The following is a 27,342-nucleotide window of genomic DNA, read 5'->3' as shown; positions in this document are numbered from 1 at the left end:
GCATTTTGTTTGTGGCACTCAAAACTGTGTGCTAATGTTTTCTGCATTATAAATCTAAAAAACAAATAAAACCATTGACAGTGAGGTTTGTGGAGTATCACTATTTTTGTACCTAGAACCTGTAGGGCATTTTGCCCATTCAGGTCCATTATTAGGTAAATAAAAGCAACCACGGCCATGAACACAGCTTGCAAAAGGTTATGATATTCGTAGACTCATACCTGCAAACTCAGAAGGGCTGAAAAAGGTGACAGCTCTTTACTACCCCCCCCCCCCCCCCCCCCCCCCCCCCCCCCCCCCCCCGTTAACACTACACTTTCAGTTGCCTCTACCATCGGTTTCTTAGCATCAGAGAGCAGTACAGAGGGCATTTCAGGGACACCAATATCCGCGTTGGTCCAGTAGTAAACGGTGATTAAGTTAAACTGTACGATGAACACCGTTGACTTTGTGCAATAAATTCCATGTGCCATTATTACATCTGTGCCTAATTTTCATTTGTGCAATGTTACTAACTCATGTGCAATTATTGTTTGCTATGTCCGACTTATGTGCATTACCTTTCTACAATACTTTTATACTACCAGTATTTATTTATGTCACAAGAGACTGTATAAAGCAAAGTGTATTTTAGTCCTTTTTAATGTACAGTAACTTAGTTTTTTTTTTACTGTAAGAACGGTACTTCTTTCTTTGACACTTGTTTATGCTACTTCTACACTTATCCATCCCTGCTCTTGTCTTTGCTGTTGCAAACCGCAATTTGTCCCTCTGTGGGACAGATAAAGGTTTTCTAATCTTATCTCATTAGCATTCACACTGAACTAACGTTGTGTTGTATCCGTATCCCCGACTATGTTTTACTGTGAAGAAGACCACAGTAGATTTTTGAAACTCCCATTTTACATTTGAGTTTTACACCATAAAAACTCTTCGGAGCTACACGGTTCACGTGGATGCCGTTTTCCCTGTTTAAAACGGCGATTTCCACCGTAAAGTTTGCAAGTATGTAGACTAAAAAATGTACCACATGAACCTTTATGTTTATCAAGTTATTGTAGCCCACGCACAAACTGAAGAAGTATAAAGTCAATTGACAAAGAAAAAAAAGAATTGTTTTTGTTATTATTTTCCTAGTAGTGTAAGGTGGCTCAGGTTGATGCTGTGACCTGACGTCTGCTGGATATGATTGTATATGTTCAGTTGTAGAGATGGTCCAATACCATTTTTACTTCCCGATAACAATTCTGATACCTGAACTTGCGTACCGGCCGACACCGAGTACTGATCCGATACCAGTGTGTCATATATTTTATTATGTTTTAACAACTGTATACTACTATCCCTGTATGGATGGTATATGATTTCTATCTTTGTTGTCGGTCTGGCTTAGGTTAGAACTTTATTTTATTTTCCAGTTTGACAGTCAATTTATAACAGAAAAAGAACCTAAATAAACTACTTTAACGTAGATTTTCTTTGTATGGGATTGGTGCATGAACTCCAGAACTTCCCAGTATCTGAACATCTCTATTCAGTTGTAATGAAATGTAATGTGTTTAATGTGAATGTCAGTGTAGAGAATGTTAGAATGTTAACCGAAATGAACATACACATTTGTTTCACGAGTTAGAGTGAGGGTTATCTTTCATGAAAGCAGATAAACATGACAGAATATGTTCTTTTTGTCCTACTCCACTTTCTCTTCTGGCTGGTTTAATTCTCTTTGATTTAAGAAATTAAACCAATACAGTTTTTTTTTTTTTAAACATACAATAGAGTGACAGTGGATACTGCCCGACAATCTGCGTAGTTACAGTGCAATCCTAGTATGGATATGGGTCTGGCAATATGAAACTTCTAATCTCTTAATAAAAGAAATACCTCCTTACACTATGTTGCCATTTCAATGCTGACTCAACTACGTCTCACACAAATGCTGAGATTTTGCAGAGCAGGGCTCCAGAATAACTTCTTTTTTTTTTTTTTTTTAACTACAACATTTTAGGGGCACAGGCAGAAAATGTAGGGGTACACAACTTAAATTGACATGCAAAGCAATTTTTCCCATTTCCCCTGTGTTAACTGGTTTACTGATGAATGATTTGGTAAGAAATACAGAAACTACAATGTGCCGTTTCATTTTAGTTCACAGTCACATTTTAATTGAACAGTGCTTAACAAATGCACATTCAGAAATGTAAAAGTATTATTTTTGTCAGTGTACTGTATTATTGCCTCATACAGGCTCTCCTTCTCTCCTCTATGTCTCTTTTTTAGTTTACAATGAAATAATCATATCTAAGGTGTTTAAACTTCCGTAAAAGAGGAATATCCAAGCTCACTGAGTATCTAACACCCAGGGAGCCAGAGAGAGAGGAGCTCACAACACTCACACAAGCACCATTTGTTTTTACGAGGTAAATAGTCATTTCTTTAGCATCCTATGTTTATTTCTTTCTCCATAGAAGCGGTCTCCATTCTCTGCTGTCACATTTCTACCTCTCTCCCCCCAAGTGAGGGAGCAGTACAGCAGTGTGTGGCAAATTTCTAAACTGACGTTTCAAAATGCAAATAAATCAGTGAATGCACTACAGCACTGCCGAGTTCTATCAACACAGCTCCGCCGACCAAACGCAAGCCGGGTTTAGACGTAAACAAAGTGAGAGAAAGACAGGAGGGCTAACGGTACGCTAAGGCTAACTCCTTATCGGCTATAACTACACAGCATTTTCTTTGCCAATGTACTGTCTAAATGTCTTTGGCAAACAAATGGATGATCTTTGGCTGCGGATTACCACTTGTAAATGTCTTATGGATGCAACATCATGTGTAAACGATGAGTGTGACAGCCCAAAAGCAAGACCCACAAGTGTAGATGACGTTACCCACGTAGTAGGTAGTTGAATGATCACTCACGGATCATCCCCCTCTCACGCACATTGGCCATCTCTCTGGCAGATTTGCTCTCTCCTCCTTTTTCAACATGAAATATAAAAATAAAAATGTCGTATTTGCAGTTTGCACATATACGGGTAGTAATGAAAAATACTCGCTAGTATGCCAGGTATAAATTGGTGGTTGTGCTGTATGCCAATTCAGAACCCGAAATTCAGAGTGAAGTTGGAATTTATTTTGTTTTTGGATAGCCTAATGAAAACCAATACTCCTCTCTAGCACATTTAGGTGCAAATAATGATTTTACAAGACAGGAGAAAAAGCAAGGCCAAACACAGAGACCCTCCCAGCTGTTGTATTGTTATGGTGGGTTTATTTAGCAAATTTAGAGCTATGTGGTGCCTTGGATTGGGTCAGAGGGACAGATGGAAGGGCCAGCGAGGACTGAAAAGAATACAGAGCTTGATCAGCTGTCATTGATGCTGGCATCCTTTTCTCTTGTGATATACACACTCTGTGTGTGTAATCCAATCTGTCTTTTGGCCTTTTGTTGCCAACATAGAGTGCTGCAAAGAGCTGTGTGAGGGCTAAAAACTGCCTTACCTGTGGTTCTTGTTGCAGTCTGATGTGCATCCCCCTGTGGCCAGACAAAGCCCTCTTCTCCACGGCATGATGCCTGAAGTGATAATAATCTCCAAAAACCTGCACAAACATAAAGGGAAAGGCAATGAGTTCACCTGCAACAAGGGATGGCCTGGATAACACTGAGTAATCACCAAGGTATTCATGAGCCCTTGGAAAGAGCTGAATAGGGACACATCCATTTGGACATTTAGGTCTAGCATGTTCTGTCCATATTCAAAGCTAAATGGGAGAAAAAAAAATCTATTACTGCACTGGCTAGTACAAACCATTAGAAACCATTATTTTGTTCTTAGCTACTGTGAAAGTGCTGTAAATGCCACATGAGAGTTGTAGAACACTTTTTTAAAAATGATTATTTAAATAAGGTGTTACATTTTTCACTAGCCAGTGCTGTGTTAGCTATTTCTTCAGTTAAGGATTTGAATAGAGCACAGAGTCATGTTTCAGATTTGATATAATAAAATAAGCTGTCTATTCCACAGAGCACCATCACCAGAGGAGGTAAGCTGGAAGTGGGGTGAAGAGACTTAAGCTCTCTGCAGATACTGTAGGAGAAAATAACACATATACACCCACACCCACACATACCACAGAAAAAAATCTTCGTTAACACAGTTATCTTCCCATGCTATTGTGTCATTTCATATTTTCGAAATTCTTGCAATCTCCCACATTGCAAAATTATGTTGATGAACACATGTGCATCAACATAAGGACATCATTACACAACTGCAGATGGACACTATCCATCAAAAATGTTAGCCGCATCCATTAGACATTGTGTCACTTCAGCGCAACAGAAGCATTCCTCGTGCCACTGTCATTGTTCCATCATACAGCCGGCTAATTAAAGAGTTTTTAAGGACAAGCAATTGGGTGACAGCTGTCACCAAACTGGCCCAAAGTGCTATTTATGGTCCCCCTTGCTTTCAAGTAGACACAGCAGCCTGCACCTCCCCAAGTCATGGTCAATGACAGTTGACCTGAAAGCAAGATAGAGACTATATAATACAGACATCCAGAGATAAGTGTGCGGTAAAAAAAAAGACGAAAATAACCAAACGAAAGGAGGAGGAAGACAAGGAGCAGCCAAGCCACTCTTTACACGGGTATTCACAAGTGAGAAGCCTCCATTCAAAGAGGAAGCATTGCAATCTGTACAGTAGGGCCACTGGGGATTGGCTCACCTTCACAAACCCAGTGGAGCGGCGGAAGAGAGAAAGGAGAAAAAGAGGAGGGGTGGATGATGGAGGGAGGCAAGGCGGGCAGGGAGACGCAGGGCTTGACAGGTCGACCAGGCAGGATGGATGTGTGTGAGGAGGGAGAAGAGCAGACGCAGCAGGATGGAAGGCTCTCCTGGGGGTGCGGGCTGATTCTGCAGGCTGGCTGGCTGCGAGCAGACCAGACTGGAGGCTGGAGCTCAGAGGCCTAGTATGGCAACACTGGTAGAAAGCTGCCAGCCTAGTGCCGGCCAATTTGACTTCATTTATCAAATATTTGTAATTAGGACATGATTTTAAATCCCTTCCTGTGATAATTTCCACATACACTGAGTGACCATCCATCTTAAAATGACTTAGCGATGTGCAAAAATGATCTTTTTTCCCCTAGGAGGTCAACTCGCACACAGTTATGTATAGGAAAGAGAAATAAGGCTGATTTAGTTAGAAAACAGCTCTGCAAAAAGGACAATCCTTAAATGAATAAAAATGTGACAAGAGCAGGAAAAAAAAGAAGCAATATTTAGTCTCCATCTAGCCAACAATGTGTTAAATTCCAGCATTATTACTAAGCTACCATCTAGCAGATCAATATGCCAAATAAAAGAGATGTTCCGATACCTCTGATACTGCCTAAAATGCTAGTATCGGTATTGGGAAGTACTGGAGTTTATGCACCAATCCACTACCACGTAATAAAGCTCTAAAGAAAATCGACCTTAAAAGTAGTTTATTTATGTTCTTTTCCCATTCTTACTGGATGATAAAAGAAAGTTCTACAGTTTTCATTGTTTATGGTTGTTTCACAAAGAGTTTAACCCTGAGCCAAGCGAACAACAAATCCCATCATATCACATCCGTACAGGGATAGTAGTTAAAACATTATAAAATATACCACACACTGGTACTGTGATCAGTACTTGGTATCGACTGATACGCAAGTTCAAGTATCAGAATCAGTATGGGGAAGCCAAAAATGGTATTGGTCCTTTTCTAGCAAATAGGAAATGTAGTGTTACGTAACAAAGTAAAGGTAAGTAATATAGCTTACACCTGGTGCCAACAAGGTGAATTCATGATATTTTGGACATAGTGATTTGAAAGATCCTCAATGCTGACCTTACAAGACAACCCGTCTCGAAAATAACTTGTAAAATGAAATAGCTTCTGAACGACGCAAGATTGAGGCTTGATGAGGGATGTGACCCGAAGAATTAATGAGACCCAGTTTCACATTGATTGCGGCAGGGCAGAAAGCTAATTTGTGCTGCACCGGGGTGGCTTTTCTTTGGGACAGACCTATTCCAGGAGTGCTGATGTCCTCATTTAGACCAGGAGTCTGTGGGTCTTGGGAAATTGAAATAGAAAAGTTGGTGCTTTGGAGGAACACTTCCCTTTACACTCACATCTCATGTGTTCCCTTGTTTCGCACCATCTCCATTTTTACCTTTCTGTAACCTTGAGGAAAATCTTTAACAGAATTGTGCTGCTTAGGACAAAAAGACCCAACGATTAAACTACTAATCCAGTCAAGGAAAGGAGGGCTGCAACGATTGATTATAATCACAATCATTTAACCTACCGATTGTTTTGTTGATTAACTGGTTAGTCTAGTCTATATGTCTGAAAATATTGAAGAATGCACAAGGTGTCGTCCTAACATTGCTTATGTTGTCTGACCAACAGTCCAAAAGATATTCAGTATACAAGGATATGAATAAATCAACTAATTTTTTCAATCTAGGGAAGTGACCGTTATTTGGATGAAGTCAGATAGTCCTGCATTGTGAGCAGTATATAGTCCTTTTACACTAAAAGTCCAAATACTTGTAAATCTAAATGATGTAATATAAGCTGTTTTAGCAGACTTTCATTGTGGCTTACAGCTGAAAAGCTTAAAAAAAAAATCTGCAGATTCCATTTGGGTCTGTTAACATTGTGTCATGAATCAAGGACAAGCTAAATAAAGCTGATATCCTCTTATGAGTAGGATAGTCATTTAGGAATGCCTTTGCAAACTGAATGCTGAAGTATTTTAGTAAAATGTATGTTTCTTAGATAGTGAAAACATTAGATTGTGATAAGACAGTAAAATGTCCTTTGTAAAATCCAGAAAAAGCACCCCATAACGTTTTTTAAGATGTAATAGCATAAAGCATAGTAAAATCCTTCTTGCCCCCTTCTTTGAAATAGCTGAGCTCCAAGGCCATCCATGAGTGAGATGCTGCTGATGTCTGTTTTTTTTTTGTTGGAGAATCAAAATTGGACTCAGAATAAATCCTTTTCAATACCAGATGTCAGCCGCATGAGTTATGACATTTTGGTGAACCATTTTCACCTATTCAAAGCCCTGATGACACATAAGAAATATATACTTGTGTTACCCTTTTCTTTAAACCAGTAATGCAAAAAGTGGGTAGGCGTTATATGCACTGCGTAGGGGCGCCAAAGCAATGGTAAAAAAATTATAATAAAAATTTAATTTTTGGGGGGTATTTTATATATGTAGCTGTTGATGTGCGTTTCTAAAGTGCCGTGAGCGCTGAGTGAGCAGGTACGAGTAGTGAGTTGTCGTTTATGGAAATAGACGGATAAAGCAAAAAAGCTGTTGGGCGCTAAATATAGAAAAAGAAAGAGGGGAAAAAGAGATGCCATGTCAAGGGATGCGACAGAAAATAAGTGGATTGTGAAAGGAAACAGGTAGGATTTAAAGTGTGATATCAGTGCTTGGAGGCTTGCAAATACTCATGTTAATAGTAGTCCTGTCAAACGATTATATATTTAATTGCGATTAATCGCATTAATGTCATAGTTAACTTGCAATTAATCACACAACTTTATCTATTCTAAATGTCCCTTGATTTCTTTTTATCCAATTATTTTTTCTCATCTTTATGCTCTTATCAACATGGAAAAGTGGATTGGCTTGCTTTGTGCAAATGTTTTATTTTGAATTGAAAAGAACGTTGGCATACATGTACAACTGTATGCATACAACTCTAGTGTTAAATTTCACACGTAACATTCTCACTTGAAGCAAATAATCTCTCACACAATGTAACACTGTCCATCAATAAAAGGGTGAATAAAATATTCAATCAAGAGGTGTTTCAGACTGGCCGTGCTGCGATTATGGCTCAGTTCACAACCACAAAACACACAAATCCCTTGGTCTTGTCAACGGAACATTTGACAACTTTTCAAAACTAAACTTTCCATTCAGAATCTTATTGGCATCCATTTCGGCGTCTCACGCTCACCATCCACTCAAAATGTAAAGTTATGACAAGCAAGTGTATGAGGTGTGCCTGTTGTTTTGTTTCCAATCTAGTTAGATCAGGTGTGGTGATGTAGTTTTTCTAATCGTTACTAGTTGTTTTCTAGGCCAAAAAGAAAGTTGGTCTCGCAATAAAAACATGTATGTGTTTGTGTTAACATGGGTTGGCGATAACTAGTGCTGTCAGTTAAACGCGTTGCTAACACTGGGAATGTAGCAGCCAAATGGGGGTTTACGGCTACCTTAGAATATGCAAAACCAATGTTGCTGAGCTGAAAACTGTAAAATATTATATTTATACACACATATAAATAAAATTGTTGCTGCATACCCCTCTGACACTGGGTAGTTGCACCCCTTCTCTGACCTATTAACATTGTATTACCTGCATCAAAACTAAATGATTGTCATACTGCTTACAGTTCTATGATAAACCCACTGTATTGATCGGTGTCATAAATGCATAACTATGCATAGCAACAACACAAACTTATGATGTCGTTGAATTAAAACATAAAGGAGGGAAATGAAACCATCCACAGGTGGCAAGGAGCCGGTGACCCAGGACCTGGTGAACATCCAGCCAAAAAGCAAACGTGTTACTCCAGGTACCGGGAGGAGTGGATTGGGAAATAGTCCTGGATCATTGTTGTCTTACGAGATCTAAACAAAGCCTTTCGCAAAGTCTGCAGGAAACAATTTGGTCCCCAAATCTGTCTTATTATGGTATTTAGTATTTAGCTCTTAGTTGAAATCCCCTGTATGGCCACAAGAGGAACTTGAATTCTCTTCCTGTTTTTAAAATAAAATAATTTACCAACTGAGAACGGTCTAAAATTGGGTTCATCTGATGTAAATGTCAAGAATTTCAGGTTTGTGACTTGAACAGCTTTGAACTTACAAGTGCGTGTGGGAGTCTACATGTTGTCTGAGATTGCAACTGAATGCAACAGACGGTAAGATCGCTTATAAAAAAGCCTTTCATCAGTCTGAGAGTTGTGTGAAGCATCAAAGAGGCATCAGCATTTCTTCAGGCCACTTAGTGTTTCACTTTTTATTTTTTTTCCCCCACTAATAATGCTTTGCCTATCCTATTTTCTCTACCTACCATTCACTGTTGGGCAATAAAAGTTAAAAGACAGTTTACAACAGCATCTTCCAAAGCAGAGGTCATAGTACATTTTGCTACACTCAACCAGGGAATTCAAGCCATCTGCTGACAGCGTTATCAGTCAGAGTGGTTGTTAGACTTCAAGGTGACTGAAAGTAATGTCATGGTGTGTCTCCTACATCCCATATTCTGCTGTATCCTGTCCCGGGCTCTTCTATGGTGGCTGCCTTGGTCTCCATCCGCCAGTTGTTAAGTCAATATTGGCCACGGGGGATTGGCTTCAGATCAGTGGTGCCGAAAACAAAAATGTAGCAAGCTTTCACTGGGCTGTAACCTGATGTTATTTTACATCGCAGTGTGTGTGTGCATACACGTGTTTAGGCAACTCTCCAATGTCACCTACTGATTTGAAATGAGGGAAAGTTTTCTGTTCCTTCTCATCAGACTAGTGGGGATGAAATTACCAACCGCACTTGTTGAGAAATGTGCCTGAGAATTTGTTCCCTGCCAGACACGCTGTGTTTGTCTCAAGTGATAGGCGATGGAAAAGGTACATAATAAAATATAATTTTTCTTATCACTGCACTGAACTTCTGCAGAGAGACTTTAAAGAATTCCAATGTTCAGAAATGTGGTGGTGTAGAGGCAGCAGAGAATGAGAGTATATGTGTGGATTCCAGCAGACTAACGCACTGATATAGTGTGTATCTGCGTGTGTGTGTTAATGCGCGTGCGCTTGCGTGAGAGCGTGTGTGTGTGTGCGCTTTAGCATGGGTACTGAATACAAATATTCAGTATACAGCATGGGAGCTTAGAGGTCCAGTATACTGATATTGACTATGCCAGACTTTCACATTAAATGTATTCCCCTAAGCTTGAGAAAAGTGCACAGAGGCAAATCCACCTTATTGGAACGGCCGTCAATCAGCCCCATCTTTCAGGGATAAAACACTAGCGTCAATGGTTAGCTAGCGGCACAGCAATAATAGTAAATCACTCTAAATTGTGTGACGAACAAAGTTTCATTTTAAAGTTGTGTTGAGCAATAGCTCAACAGCCCGTGGTATGTTGTGATTATATCACAGCTAAGGGCCACTGCTTTATTAACCCCAACTCCCCTGTTGTGAATTTCCCCGATTCTCATCTGCTCCCCCTAATCTGTGTTATTATGATATTTAGTATGTAGCATGGAAAAATATTCCTCTCTGTCTGCTCTTTCTTGGAATCCCCGATACGGCTGTGAGACAAACTTAAATTCTTTGACTGTTTTCCAAGATAAAATATAGAGCCCGACCGATTTATCGGCGGACCGATGTAATTGGTTGATTATTGATTGATCGGCATCGACATTTAAAATGGCCGTTTTTTTTCTTCTTCTCATTCTTCAGAATAATTAAGAATGACAAATACATGATTCTGATAAATGAATATTTAAAAAATAAAATAAAAACGGGCGGTTAACCATGTTATGAACTTTAGCGTTGTACAGTTTGTCCACCAGAGGGCGCTTTACAGCGTCAGTGTTGGCAACACTGATTCTTTTTTTGGTTATTGTGTTTTTGTTCAAAGGATTTTAAGTTTCATATCTTAAGTTTTTATTTTCATACATTTTATTTATCAGAACTTTATTATATTTTGATGTTCCTCTGTTCTGTTGTGACAATAAAACAAATTATCATATTATTTTAGAGAGAACTCATAAATAACTACAATTAACTAATTTTAGGGAAATCTGTTATGTTTAAATATACAGTAGATTGGCCAATAAACTGGAATATTGGATTTTTAAATAACCAAATACTTGTATTGTATCAGCCTTGAAAATTCTTTATTAGTTGGGCTATTAAAAATTACTTATGAACCGAGGTTAATCAGACCTAAATGTCAAGAATTTCAATCTTGTAATTTAAACAAATGTTGAACTTACAAGCGTGCGCGCTCCCCCCTACAGATGTGGGAGTCTAAACAGTCAGCACCTATATTCACTGCCTGTGATATATAATTCCACTAACCTTGATGGAATGTGCTAGAGGGCACATGAATGTTTGAGACACAAACGGCAATGCACACAATGCTCTTCTGCTCCTCTGTACAGTAGAGAGGCACCTAGAGGCAGCTTCTGATGCACATCTGAGATAGAAATGTCAGCGGCACAGCAGAGCTCATTGATTGCCACACAGCCCGCCGAGCCTTTCTCCTCTTTTGCCTTTCCTTTTAAATGTTCTCTTTACTTTCATTTATCTTGCTTATTCACACAACACATAACATACAGTGCAATATCCCTTTAGTAAAGGGTGCTTCCTCTGTTGCAGCTTACAGTTTACATACACAGCACATGTGCTGTTGTGCCTTGATATGGTGCGGTATTTGCTGTGAAGTTAATAAAACCTTTGTGTTATTACAGTCTCCACTGAGCTGCTGGGCTGCTATCTTTTGGTCTTCTAATTTTTGGTCTAATTATAGCTGAAACTCTGGGGTTCCGCTAAGTGGGAGAAAGTCATTATTTTACTCTGAAATAGAGGCTAATTGAGTGTTTTCAAATGAAGGGTAATTATTTGTTTCCATCTTAGCGTGGCTCTTGCATGTTCCCCGCCTCGTCTGCATTCCACAGCTCAGGGGATTTGTTGTCTTGGGAAAAGCTGGGCCACAGAACTGTTTTTGCTAATTATGTGGCTGTATAGCAACTATTTAACAAAATGCCTATGAAGACCATCCCTCCAGTAGTGGCAAAGTAACAAGACAGAGGTGTGAAAACTAATTTGGGCCATTGAATAAATGTTCTTGAATAAAGAAGATTTATTAAAGCAGTTGTGGGGAAAGCACAAAGTCCTTAGTCTGAATCATGTTGAGCCCGTCTAGACCTATATTTCTATTCCGTGAGAGTAGAAAACATGGAACATGAAAGATAGGAGAGAAATATAAGTGAGGCAGGAGAGACAAAAGAGAATAGATGAGTGAAGAAGGTAGAAAACAAAGATAGGAACGGCTACAAAAGGCATGCATCACACCAGACACTAAGGGAGCCCCTACTGATGCATGACCTTTGGCTAAAATTAGTATAAAACTAAATTCAAAAAGTTCTGTCACAGTAAATGACTACTGCCTTGTAATTCTAATCAATGACAGTATCATCCTCTGTGATTCTATGCCTGATTAAACATGGTGGATCTACACTGTATCTCTTATGCCTTGATGCAATGGTTTTAGAATCAGATTAGACCAGAAAATGAAATGGGACTTTATGAATCTCATGCATTTGCCGTGGACAGAAAAAATGTGGACGAAGTAGCATTCCTGATTCCTGATAATGTATTTCTCTGGTGTTATTTTCAGCGAAAAGATAAGTGCCGGAGCAGGGAGAACAGGCTTATCATATATATATTACCACATGCACGGACGCACGCACGCACGCACGCACGCACGGGTGAGGGTGTGTGAGAGAGACCTTTTAAATTTTTCAGATTACTTTTTTTAATTTAAAATGTATCCCAATGGGCTGATTCTTAAGTCTCAACCACTCTCTTGGTTGTAGAAATGTGCTAACCAAATTAGTAAACACCCAACACTAACTATGCTTCACCGGAGCCATGCATATTAATGGAGTCAAGGGAGAGTTGAATCCATTGCTTTTTGCAGTGATCAGCACAGCAGTGGGGCTGGTTTCACCTTTGAATGGTGATATTAGTAACCAAGCGGTTAACCTGCTCTGAGATTGTAGAGCAATGGTCTGTCAAACCTATGGGTGAGGGAAGCTAGGCATCACTCCACGTAATGCTGCTTTTTCTATTCATTGAGCAAGAAATAAAGAGAGTGAGCGGCAGAGGGGAGAAAAAAAGGAGAGCGGATGAGGAATAGACAGATTTAGATGCATTGGTAAACAGAGTGTTTGCAAAAACTGGGACCACAAGGGGCCTCTTCCTCTTGCCATGAGGAAAAGCAGGAGAAGACTTGATGATGTATGAAAACAACTTCAGCAGAAAGCAAAAGGATTGAGATCAAACTGGGTTAATTTCCAAGCCACCGGGAGACGGGTAGAGTAAACAGACATTTCCAACAGAACAGCATCAGTGCTCTTTGGAAGAAGCTACGAAAGCAACGTGCCACCATGGTGAGTGCATCTGACAAAGAACTTAGGCAATGAAGCATGGCGTTATGCAAATGAGAACATGAAGACACATGAAGACGACAAGAACAAAAAAATACCAGGAGAGTGAATTAAAAATTAGAAAAATAACATCATTGTGACCGGAAATTTTGTGAAATATTGAGTATGTTACAGTGTTTAGTATTCTAAGGTGTTGTGCTGGGTAAGCACGACCTGAGAGCTTTTGGCCTTTAGTTTATGCCTGGAGGCGGCATGTCGCCTTGATTGCTAGAACATAACATTTTTTTAAGTATTCTGATCTGACATGAATAGCACACACAACCTGCACTTGAATCTGTCATGCAAAAAAACAATGTCTCTCTCTTCCTTCTCCTCCTCCACTTATTTATGTCAATAGCGCCCTTGTGCTACATGACTCTGTTTCAACTTGTTGTCAACAAGTCATGAAAGGGCACACTCTCTTAAGGAAAAAAAAGCCTGCTACTTGTTAGTACAGTAACGACAGTCCATGAAAAACTGATGTGAAGAGCACTCAATGTGCTGTCCTATTGATTGTTCATAGACTCAGATCAGTCAATCTATCAATGGCTGCAAGCGGGGAGGCGGAGCAGTGGGTATTCAGCTGCAGTGATGGACTATTGAAAGGGAAATGTGCAGTATGTGCCCTTTAATTAAAGGGCTCAGCTAATGAAAGCTGGAAGTAGAGCTGGGAAATATATCAATATTATATCAATATCGCGATATGAGACTAGATATTGTCTGAGATTTTGGATATATCGGAGAATGGCATTAGTTAAGTCTTTTCCTGGTTTTAAAGGCTGAATCACTGTCATTTTCTGAACTTACCAGACTGTTATAACAGTTCTATTATTTGCCTTTACCCACTTAGTTATTATAGTCACGTTACTGATGATTACTTATCAAAAATCTCATATCAAAATTTGGTGAAAGCCCCAGTAGTCAACGTTACAATATTGTTGCGGTATGACTATCGAGGTATTTGGTCAAACATATCGTAATATTTGATTTTCTCTGTATCGCCCAGACCAAGTTGGAAGCACCTCCAGACATTCAGCAAGGAGATGGAACAAGAATGCATTAAAAAAACGACATGTTAGAAATCGCCTCACACTCTCACTTAAACATCACAGAGTAACGAAGAAACACCTGTGCGCACATGCACTCACCAAACACACACCGACTCGCTCACACTTCTACATCTCGGTCTTCTGCAGCCTCTGTGTGCGAGGAGGTCAATAAAAAAAGACAACTCCAGGCTCCAGCTGTCCCCTCAGGCTCCTTCCTTTGACAGTGGGCTGTTAAAGAGCGTCGGGATTCGGGGAGGCTGCTGGATTATTCATTTGGAGAGTGTAACTCAGACCACTGCTCTTTTCCACATCACCTATGCTGAATTCTGTTGTTCCAGAACAGCCTCTGTCAGGCTTCATCAACCTAGTTTTCAACAACTTAAGTAAATAAGTTTTACTTCCATTTCCATGCAGCACTCGTTAGTTTAACTACTTTTATTCTATGTGTCTTTTACTCACCCACCCCACCCAGCGAGGCTTCAGCTGGTCCCATCAAATAAAACTGACACGTTCACTGCTTACATTTTATCCTTCTCCTCATGTTAAGAGCCTTATTAAAATCATTCATGTCTTCCTATCTGCTCAGTATAAATACGGAAAAATACTGACAGACTCAGGCTGAATGTGAACGTACTACAAATGATCAGAATTATCTACGGTATACTGTGCTGTATGCATTTTTGGACATTGTGAATTCAGTTTGTAGCATTTTACTGAGGTGATGTGATGTTTATTCCTTTTCCTGCCCAGTTCAGCATTTTGGTGATTCACCATTCGCTGCAGTGGGTTGAAAGGGGCAGTAGGTTAGATGGGTCACTGGCAATCCAGCAATGCAATGCAATTTAGTTGTCAGGATTGAGCTGTCTGCCCAGATAGGGTCAACAGCCCTATGTGCAAGGCACACCTCTATTACTTAGTCTTTTTGTTATTTTATTAGCTGGAGGCCCATACCATATAAAACGCCACACCAAACCCATTTTTATCAATGTGCCTGCTTCCTTTAATAATACGTTCTTCAACCTTCATCTGAGAAAATATACCGTTTTATTCAGATTCTTCTTTGAAAAAAAACACACAACTAGCAAAATAACATTTTATATTTATTTATTTTTTGAGCCCGTGCATTCTCTAGAGTTGAGTTGACCAGACCAGCAAAGTCTCCTCAAGGGCATCAGTGTTTAATGATTCCTTTAAACAAACCAGTGAACAAGTACTTCTGTCTAAATATATGATACATACACTGTATGTGATTAAAGAATAACTATAGAGGAGAACTATCTTGACCAATCATTCAGCACCAACCTTTACAGTTTTGATGCTAAGCGCACAATTCAGTCAGCCCTCAAAAACTACAATAGATTAATACATACTGGTCATGCTAGAGGTTTAATACTTAAGAACATTCACTGTTTAAATCATTTGTTAAATTGTTTCTACTAAAAGCAAGAGAATATGAACATTTGATATTTATATTTCAATCTGATGTTTACCTTTTAAATCTAATATTGAAGACTTTGGGCAAAGACAAGTGAATTTTGCCTGAACTGTATGAAATGATTTCATGAGGAAAACAAGTAGTATCTACTTCCACAGATCTATATCGGAATACATAGTTTTTCAATTATATTATGGTTTGAATTGAAAGAATTGTATTATGTCATACAGTCGAATAACAACCTATTCTTACATTGCTTGCGTACACCAGAAAAAAGATCAAAAAGAAAGACTCTGTTTGCCTCTGTTTGCCCAGAGGGGCCTGGAACGTGCAGCGCCCATGGAACTAGGGGAGCAAGCCAGCTACAAGTGGAAGGTTGTGACTTTGAACCAGGTCTCATTCAAATTCATGGAACATTAGGCCCTTTCCTTGAACTTAAGAAGCACAGACAGTTAAGGACATTGAAACATAGAGTTTAAGAATCAGGGTCTCTTGTATTGAGAAGGGAAGTGTGAGCTTTGCATAGCTTCACGAGCGCTTGAAATAACCTCTGTAAGGGAGCTGGCTTCGTGCCCAAACCTGATGTGATGGTGAAGCAGGTAGAAGCGCTGGACTACTATGAGTCACTGCACAAATGCTTCAGAAACAAAAGGCAAGACAAGTACAGAATCATATCATCTGTGTAAGCATGTGTACTTGTACTATGACTTATTAATAACAACAAACTAAACTTGTAATTAATATTTGGTCATTTAATAATCTTATCACTCCTGTCCGCTGCGTCGAGCAGTAAAGGAGTCAAATGGGCGCCCGCTCTACCACTTGAGCAATCTGGGTGCCCTGGGAAAACATTTCAAACGATCAAAAACGATCAGTGCTGTGTGCACGAGTCTTGCAAAGCGGTAACAATTAAGGACTGTTGTGCAGTGTGATTGAAGGTTTGCTCTCACTTACTTTAAGGCAGGCAAGAAAGTAAGAAAATACTCGTACGAGCGCTACATAGACATAGATCTTATATTTATAGCTTTGCTTATGCATTAGTAAACTATAGACTTCCACCCACGTTCCACACCAGAGTTAATTATTTGATCACTTCATTTAATAATTTCACTGTGTTTTTGTTAGCAGGGGCTAACAATGGCGTGACAGTGCTGTTCAGACAGTGGTCAGATTATTTAATGACTAAACATAAATGAAGATATTAAAGTGGGCTTTTTTCCCCCATGACATTCAGCCAAGGCTGGGAAAGCGTTGTTGTGGTGCTATTCAAAGCAAAACATCCCTACGAATGCCTGCAAAGGGCATGGCATTTACAACCATTTCATCTCAACACAACACAGTGTGATCAGTAGCAGCGAGGATTTACAGACCAAACGTCTATAATCATTTTACAATAAAACCCAAACAGGAGGCGAGAAGATAAAACTAATTGGAAGGTGATTTAGAAAACAATTATTTGTGAGAGGGGACAATAGAGTTCAGGCATGGGAGGTTTTTATTTATGATGTAAGAGTTTAAAGACATCATATTGTAGCAGGCTTATATAACTAATGCAGTGTGGAGCGTATGCATTTGTGTGGCGGCACTGAAAATGTGAGAGAACACAGCACTTATTATAAAGGACTCTTGTGCAAGGTCCCATAATGGCCTTCATAACAATGATAAATGGCTGAAGCATTCTGGTGAGCTACATCATGCAACTACCACTTTTAGGACTTTTTTCTATTACGCTTAGGAAGGGAGCATGGGGAGAAGACTTTCTGCAAAACAAAACACCATATTAACATCCTGGGAAGCTGGAACCTTATATATATATTATTTACCTCTTTTTGTTTTCCAATTTCCTGCCAAGCATCTGTAGCACTAGAGACACAGACATTTTCTAAAGGCTGGATCGAGGCAGCCTGCTGTGCCGCGCCGTTTAATTTTCGATCCTCCTATAACACAAAGCAACAACTGAGCTGGCAGAAGAATGCCATTAGGTTTACAATATGATGAACCTGAGGAAAAATTGTTTCAGTCATTCGTTTAATGCCTCCATGGTGCCTTAAAATGAATAGCTTGATAGGGAATCTTCTCAATTGTCATCCCTCAACAACATTTACTCCACCTGTACCCAGCGTTAGAAAGGCGAAACATCATGATAATATTGTGCTGACTATAGGGACCGTTTGCCTATTAATAAATGTGCATCATGCAAGCTTAAATATGGGTTCAGCCGTGCCGTTACACATTGGTACTACATTTTTATGGCATGCATGTATATACTTTTGTTCGGCTAAGTAGAACTACTCCACTGCTGCAATGTGTTGTTTAAAAAATTCAGAGTTCTGTATTACAATACTCCCAATTCGCTCCTATGTACAACATGTGAGATTGGATAGCCTGCAGCCTCCATTGCAGAACTAATGCAGCACAGATGGAGGACAGATGCATGATGGAGGGGGTATAGCTTTACAACAGCCACACGTGTATACAAAAAATGATCATAAATATTGCAGTCATCTTTCCCATTACAGTATAACGTAGTCTAGACATTTATAGTGCTCCCTATTCTATCCAAACTCTTAATGGGGAGATTAAGGTAGTTGGTGCATTACTCCTTATTATGACCATGAAGTATACATAAATAAATGCTTGCAAAGTCTCTGGAATAAAAGCGTAAATCAAGATGAGTAGACATTGTATCAGTTAATGAAAACAGTCTAAGAATAAAATTATGGGCAGACCTCTGCACGCAAGAGAGAAAGTAGATGTGGAGTTAAAAGGGTTAGGATTATCATGGGCTAAAGTATTCATGTCAATGAACAAAAGGTACTGCATTGGATAAACTATTACCCAATGGAACCCATTTTCCACAGCCTAAATCACCGTATATCTCAGACAAACTCTTTATCAAGAGCTAAGAGCCAGAAGGTTGTAAGTGCCATTTGAACAAAAAGCCCGTGGTATGTTCTGGGTCAGCCGCTCCATTCTTTCATGTCAGTTTTATTTTAGCGAATACAATTTGAAGAACTTCTGCATCGTTTAAATTTGAGACTGAACTGCTCATGCGGCCCGGCACCTCTGTCTTTGCCCACAAAGGATTGGAAAAGAGAATGAAAATGGAGAGGAACACTGCGAAAGTATTCTGCATTCATCCTCTACCTTGAACAGTCATTCTTTGAGACCCGCACCCGCAAAGTCCCATTGCTGAAAAAAACTGCACTGAATTCCACAGTACACTGTGAATGTCTCATGCCTATTTCTTGCATACCAGCGATCATGCATCAGTTTCACTACATCAAAATATGTTGCCTTATGCTGAAGAGGAAATGCCTTTGAAATGGGTCTTTCAACAAGACAATGACCCAAAACACACCAGTAGGTGAGCAAAGTCTTGGTTCCAGATGAACCAGATTGATGTGATGGAGTGGCCAGTCCAATCCCCGGAACACTTGTGGGGTGACATCCAAAATGCCGTTTCTGAGGCCAAACCCAGTAATACAGAGGAATTGTGTAATGTAGTTCAATTGTCCTGGGCTGGAATACCTGTACCAGAAGTTGGTCAACTCCATGCAACACAGACGTGAATCCGTTCTCAGAAATAATAGTTATGCAACTAAATATTAGTGCAGTGATTCAAAGTAAAGCAAACCTTTGAGACATTTCAGTTTACACAGTAAATGTTTGAGTTTATAAAGAAAAATGCAAATACTGCTACTTTTTTAATCAGCCTATTATTCCTTTTTCTTCACTTTCTGTAAAGGTAGAACACAAACCTGATCACTTTTGGTCGTGTTTTGATTTGGAATTGAATGTGAAGTGTTCCCGTTGCATTGATATTATGGAATTAAAAGCTATTTTAAGGATTTTGAGCATTAATTAATTTTTTTAAACACATTTCTGTTATTCTAAACACAACTGTAGAGATTTTAGAGAGTAACTTTAATCCACATTATGGTTCCATATTATGGTAGTCATAAAGGAAATATAAAGAATTATTCTTTGCTTTTATTATTTAATTAAATAATGCATGATTGACTGTGAAAAAACTCCAGGAAGAAGCCACCTGAATCAAACAGTGCCTGAATCCGGGAGGTTCAGCTGCCTTGTTATTTCACAATCACTCTTTGTCTTGTCTCAGCTAAATCGCATCAGCCTGCAATTGACCAAGAGTCAGGCTTCAGAGGCGAGCCTGATATCTCCAGCCTCGCAGACCTTTTACTTCTTCATTCTGCTTTCCTCAAAAGGTCATATTTTTACTTTTACAGCACACAGTACACTTTGCGCTGCACAACTTTTTTCTCTGGTATCCTATCAGTCTTGTCTGGTTTTCCTTTAGTATAAAGAGAAATAAAGAGGGAAAAAGCTCATGGACCCTGGTCTTGGGCTTGGCCTGTGTAAAACAACACATGATTATAGAGTTGTATGTGCCAGTTGACAAACTTTACATATTAATGATGAATTAATGATGAATCCCTAAAACAGGGAACATTTGTATGCTTTAAAAAGCTTCTCTTAAAGACCTTTTTGAAGTGAAATGGGAAAAAAATGGCTTGCTGGTTCTTGATTGCTGCAAGAGTCTCTGGTGGAACACCACAGACGTCAAAAAACAGAAATAGCACGTGCAATGAAAATCCATAATTGTAATGCCCTGACATGCAGTGAGATGCATCATTTGGCAGATCTTGCATTATGTAGTGAGATGGATGTGCATGATCCAGAGAAGGGTTTCCAAGGCAATATAAGTGTATGTATATAGGATTTGCTTCAATTCACAGCTAGTGCTCTCAGTATGTTTCTAAACTAGGGGCTAAATACATTTAACTCCAGTATTTCATTACTAATGGTGTGGTAGGGCTGGGCGATATGGAGAAAATCAAATATATTAGGGTAGGGTTGACATTTGGTGCTTTCACAAAATATTTATACAATTGGATTTTTGATATATAGTCATAAGTACTGTGGATTTAATGACTTGGTGGGCAACGCTAAATAATAGAACAGCTGTAACAGTCTGGTAAGTTCCGAAAATTACATCATTTTACTTTAATGCAGCTTGTAAAACCAAGAAAAACAACACTTGTGTCGTATCCAAAATCTAACAGGTCTCTGGTCTCATATCACAAATTCAATATAATATTGATATATTGCCAGCCCTATGGTGTGGTATTAATAGCTCCAAAAAATTTAAAGCGTTATAAATGCAATGCAAACATTTAACCCCAGACCCATGCTGAACATCTGCCCATAACTCTTTTTCATCCAAATGAACTCTGTGTACTGAACTCTGATTCACAATTCATGTGGTCTTAAAATATTCATGCCATATTGACTGGTTGCACGTAGAAAAAAGAAAAATCCAATGCATTACACAGGCATCCAAACAGGATATGAAATCTAAAAATGAAATGCAAAAACATTTCAAATAAAATATCATTGTGAGTTATCCAAAATATGTAATTTTGTGATAGAGTGTGGGCACACAGCAGACAAAAAAATCTAATAACTTCTTAATAACTTTTCTTGTGTCCTCAGTCACAGTCAAATGAAATTGTTGTTGGTACACTTGTCATTGTGTAGTGGAGCTGGGATAAGAACGAGCAGAATGTAATACTGTCTGAGCACTAATCTGATACCTCACTCGCCCCTCCGGGTAATCATTTCCCCCCTCACTTGCAACTGCATTGTTTTATTTCTAATTCTTATTTTCATGTACGCCCTTCTTGATACCACCTCATATTAAATTTCTAATATTCTCAAAGCCAGGATCAGGGAAGAGAAATGTCATCTGACTGTACTATGTTAGTAGAGGCTGTACGGAGAAGTGAGTAACTCTTTGCTAGCATTGCTTGAACAGTCCTGTTGTTGGTATGCAGCATGTCTAGGTTATTCCCAATGTGTAGAGCCCAAGGCTGACTCAAGGTCTGTGCATTGGTCTTTTTTTAACCAGTGGGCAGGATAATGGATGAGCTCCCAGGACTACAGTAGAACTGCAGACAAAGACACTTTTTTCAGACATTACAAAATATATATATATATATATATATACACACACACACACACACACACACACACACATATATATATATATATATATATACACATATATATATATATTTTTTATTATTATTATTTGTCATTGCGACATTAAGGCTGCAACATATCGCAACAGACACTCAAGAGATTTTTAGTTAGTTAAAAAAAAAAGTAATGGAACGGTTATTGTTTTTTTTTTAGTGGGGTCTTTCTATATTCAATTCAGTGTTTATTGAGTTCACTAAAAGAATGTTGGAAATTAATTCCCTTCATTTGTTTTAAATTCAACAAGCAAATTGTTGTATGTTAGCAGAAAACTGAAAGCAGAAGAACTGACTACACTGTATATTTATAACAAGTAATGTTGTTATTGCGTCCTTCAACAACATTATCACATATTTTCCTCATATCGTGCAGCCCTAGTGTGTAGATTGCTTACCAGACATTGATTTCATTTAATTACTAAAGCTGGCAATTTGTTTTAAGAGGGCTTATTCTTATTTTTATGAGTCTGAGTTTTCGTGAATTCAATTTTGGGAAACACAAATTGATTCAGTAACAATTTAACAAAATAGATCTTCTACATGGATTACAAATCAGTAAAAGAAATGAGCAAAAAATGTACTGCCCAAACAGGGTTTGGCACACATTTTACTCGGAGCAGTAACATTACTAGCACTGTGCCCAAACAACAGCAACCTTAGTAGTAGTTATATATTATTATTAGAGTTTTAGCATTTATATTTCATATGGCAAAAGAGTGAGTAGTTTCATTTCATGTTGATCTTTGCAATTCAAAGTGTTTCATATTGATTGTTGCTAAAGCCAGAGTAATTTGATTATTTCTTTTAGCAGATCAATGCATTAAACTGACATCATTTATAATTAAAGCCTCGATGCAATGAGCATCCAGAGAAATTCAGAAGCAGTGCTTCCCAAAGTGTTTCGCAGTGATATTGTCTGTAGAGACTGACAAGATGGAGTTCACAAGCCTGAGCCACTGAACCAAAACAAACTTGACTGCACGTTATGCAGCCGACCTTTAAAGTGTCTGACTATTCTGTGATTTGTGGCTGAATGCTGAATGCCCGGTAGAGGCATACACCCTGAAAGTTGCATTTGCTCAGAGTAAAAATATGCAACAGCCACGGATTTGTGTGAATGTCACATTCAGGACCTGCACACGCATAGATTAGCTCACATTTATACTTCTAATAGTCTGCTCACATACACAAAGCCCCTCTCCATTGCAAAGGCTCTTTCAGAAACATTCAATGAGGAGAACCAACAAGAAATAAGATCATGATTAGCTGTGTATAGTAAAATAGCAGTTATACATTTCTGACACAAAAAGACAGTGCCAGAGAAGGGTTGATTCAACATGGGGTGTGGCCTTGACCAACTGCTTCTTTGCTTGTTTGAAAGCCGTAATGTGGCGAGCCAAATTCTCTGGCCGGGCACAGCGGAGAAAGGGGAGGTAACCTTGCTCCTTATGACCTCATAAGGGGCAAGATTCCAGATCAGCCTATCTGAGCATACATTTTCTCAAAGGCAGAGCAGGACACCCAGGGCTCGGTTTACACCTATCGCCATTTCTAACCACTGTGGGACCATCGGCAGGCCGGGGGAACTCATATTAATGTTAACAACCTAAGTGAAATTTTCATGCTATGGGACCTTTAAACCAACCACAATTGTCTCCAGATGCAGAAACGGTGGCTCTGCAAAATAGTCTTGAAAAGGAACTTGTTTTGGTGGAACATTTGAAATCCCCCAAAAGAAAAAGACACATAAATTATTAAACAAAGTTAACTGTTCACACAATACAATGACCTACAGTAAGCTATTTAGATTAGCTGGGTACATGATTCAATTCTCTTACCAGTGCAATGTTATTGCCTTGTGTACTTCGTACATAGCAATTCCCACCACCGGGCCCCAAAATGTCCCATTTAGAGAGTAAATGCCATACATATATTCTTTGTAAATCTTTACAATCATTACTCGAAAGAACCAAGCTGGCCTGCCTTATTGCACAATCCAAATTGTCTTCAAAACCTGCCATCTTCAGCATGTAGCTCGTTAGCTCAAAGTATGTTGTTTCCCATATCGAAAGGGATTTTTAGAATGCCAACACTAAGAGGGGCAAAGCACCTGGATGTCAGGCATTATCCTGGAAATGTACTTCAGTTGATCCAGACCATCTAAAAAAGGTAACTCAGTCTTACCCTACCTCTTCAAATCAACAAGACAAACTAAAACCTCGTAACTTATCATACTGGTGAACAAACACCACTCTAACCTTCACGACAAAAACAACACTAGGCTTATATAATATTTGTTAGTAGGCTCTTTAATTGTATTCCAATAGAATTTTTTTCAATGAAGTGAATAATACATGTGATGCAGACGTAGAAAGGAAGAGAAATGTGTTCATGTAAATTGAAAAACTAAAAGAGCTCTTCAATAGCTTGATACTTACATGACTCCCAAGATTATGAATATACTCTAAGAGCTCCTGGACAACTGGATCAATTGTAATGCAAAAACAAATATATAATAATTTGTAAGGTGCTGTAGGTAGGATTGCCAAGATCCAGGACTTAGCCAAAAAATTACAACGTTGACAACTTCTCGGTCCCTCCCCCGAACGGTCTTCTATGCTCCTTCCCACAAAAGGGAGAATGAATGCTTATGCATGAGCAGTGACTGATTTAGAAAAACTCTAAATTACCTGCTTCATGCCGTTCTACTCGGGCTGCTGATTTTCATGAGCCAATATTTGGAGCCGATACTGCTTTTTCTCCCTTATTTTACATCATAAAAATGTAAACTCTGCCACAGTGGATTTCTTTACAGAATCTGCTCTGCCATTTCTTTAAAACTAATAAACAAATACACAGATATGGCTCACTTCTGCATCATCTTCAATTCATATCACCCAAATTATGTGTGCAATGTGCATCATGAGGATCAGATACTGCATATGGTGAACTGTGGGAGGGTAAAAGGCTTTCATCAACATCTACAACACAGCCTTGATGATGCGTTGCTTGCTGACATGTTATTAGACAGACATAATCAGGTCATCAGTAAATGTCCTTTGTCAACACATTTAAATAAATTAAAAAAAACAATAAACCTGAAAAGTAGCCATTCATAAAGTGCTTGATTTGTAATTTAAGACTGCCATGGTGCGTGTATGCCAATGCCGATACACTTAAAAATGCAAATATCGGCCGGCCAATAAAATCGGTCTATCGCTAGTCTGTTTCAGCAAATATGACAGAAAGTTTCATAAGTCTTTCCTACTGCACCTTGAATGTGTGCAATCACAAATATTGCAGCCAAAGAAGAACACAAACTTGCAAACTGCAAACTATTGTAGCTGCAGTCAAGGCTGAATTACATTGTTGTTACATTATTCCCTTTGTACAAAAGTCAATGCCTTATAAAAAGCAAAGTTCCATCTTCAATTTACTCTATGCCATCCTAAGTCAATAATGGGCCGATTATAAATGTGAGTAGTCTTGAAAAAGACCACCCTAAAGAAAAGAGACCTGAATGGAGGCAGACAATGCACACGCATGGCTGGCTCCATATCTCAGAGAAACAGAGCAGCCTGATAGACTTTATCCTTTTCCACACACTTGATCTATACTGTCTGCTCTTAAAGTCATCCAACCATCAATTACCACAAAAACAGCAACCCTCTTTCTAGCCGTCCTTCTCTTCCAGTCCGAAACTTGACTGCAAACTTGTTTGCAATGCACCGTTAGTAGAAGGCACAACTAGAATTTTACTGGTCAAAGATTCGTTAAACCAGCCTTTTGAGCATGTTTTGAGTAATGCTTTCTGCAAATCTCTGGCACCGCATCAAGCCATTTCTACAAGACATTTTTGGAAACAGCTCAAAGGTCTGCTGCTGCAAGCTCCATATAATGAAGTGGCGTATTTAAATGAGAGACAGCTCTAGGATGAGGAGGCACACTTCACTCAGATCAGCAAACACTGAAATAAAATGGAATCTAGAGGGCAAAGAAAGGCAGAGGACAACAGAAAGAGGGGGAGAGCACAAAGGGAAGAAAGTAGGGATGCAAGTACAAAACACCACACATACCTGTAACAAAAAAAGACTAAGCTGTGTCCAAATTGATTACCATACTTTAACATATTAATTGAATGCCATGTACAGTATTTAAAGAGAGAAAGGTAAAAATAAACACAGGAAGATAAATCATATTTAAGTACAAATACCAATAGAATGAGGATTACCTTTTTTAAATGCTAAGAGGCCTTGAGAACTGTGTGTCATAAATGTGTAGTATTGCCAACACAAATGACCCCGCAATCTCCCAACACTGAGTCAATCTACTGCAAATAAAATGCTGGCAAATTTCTCCATGGCAACCTAATGACAGAACAGGCTGTAGATTGACGTTCTGGCGGGAAGACAGTCACAAATGCTGTACAGTTTGGCGTGCACACACACACACACACACACACACACACACACACGCACACACGCACGCACACACGCACGCACACGCACCTTTTAACGCCACTACTCTTTTTGATGTGCAATTAACGCGTTCTGTGATTTGGGCCTCGGGTATCTATAGTTTGTAGGAAGCGATGCAGCAGTAACCTCTTTATTTCCACTCTATGGTCAGACTCCGTTTAAAAAGTAGCTTTCTAAATGCTTGTCAACAACCGGCCGCATGGCCTTGTGTGCTCTGACTAATTTGGCATGCAGTCATAATTAATTTAATAATTTTGTTTTAATGAAAACTCAACTCCAGGCTGTTTTGGCAGAAGGAAATAACAAGAGAGTTATAATAACCTCTAGTCCAGAGATCTTCAACAGGTGGTCCGGGACCCATAGGGGGTCCTCAGAGTTACAGAGTTAAGGTGTTCAAGAAAATATCTTAAAATTAATCCAGCATTTTATTTGCAAAACTGATCAGCAAATATAAATCAGCTTCACAATTTGTTGTTTCCAATGTTGAGTTTTCAACAAGGGTCCTGCAGCTGAGCTGTATTTCAGCACACCGAATGAGACTGAAATCGCAACCTTCAAAAGCTCGGACTAAAGTTCTGACTGAAATTACCATTCAAGTTCATTTCAAGTTTCACAAAGTATTCACAAATTAAAGAAAATGACAATACTAGTAGCAATACCAGGAACCTTGTGATACCGAACAAATAGAATACTTCACATCATGTGAATCGTAATTTCCGATTATACTTATTACTGGCTTAATTCGGGGAAAGTACCGATATCCAGCTAAGTGGCTTGAACACCATGCTTAGCCATTAAATTCAAAGTATGACTATGGGTGCTTGTTTACATCGGGGAACAAACAATGTGAGATTAATCACATCTGCGTTATCCCAAAAATACATTTCAATCATCCAACATGAATAATTATTGCAGTGACAAAATGTTTGCTTATGAACAAAAAGAGAAAAAGACACAGAAAACGTTCTGAAAATGACTTGGGACATTAGTCTGACAGAGAAAAAAACAATGAGAAAGAAT

General features: G+C 38.9%; 1 protein-coding gene across 1 annotated transcript in view; it reads right to left on the bottom strand.

The window, feature by feature from the left end:
* Positions 1-27,342, bottom strand: part of furinb (furin (paired basic amino acid cleaving enzyme) b) — a 74,527-nt gene that overhangs the window by 36,271 nt on the left and 10,914 nt on the right. Inside the window, exon 3 of the mRNA XM_034878455.1 lies at positions 3,502-3,600. Within this exon, the coding sequence (XP_034734346.1) occupies positions 3,502-3,600 (99 nt within the window). The remainder of the gene's footprint in view (positions 1-3,501; positions 3,601-27,342) is intronic.

This window comes from Etheostoma cragini, chromosome 8 (assembly GCF_013103735.1).
Source record: "Etheostoma cragini isolate CJK2018 chromosome 8, CSU_Ecrag_1.0, whole genome shotgun sequence".
In the NCBI taxonomy this organism is placed as follows: Eukaryota; Metazoa; Chordata; class Actinopteri; order Perciformes; family Percidae; genus Etheostoma; species Etheostoma cragini.
This window is presented reverse-complemented; position numbering and strand designations above follow the sequence as displayed.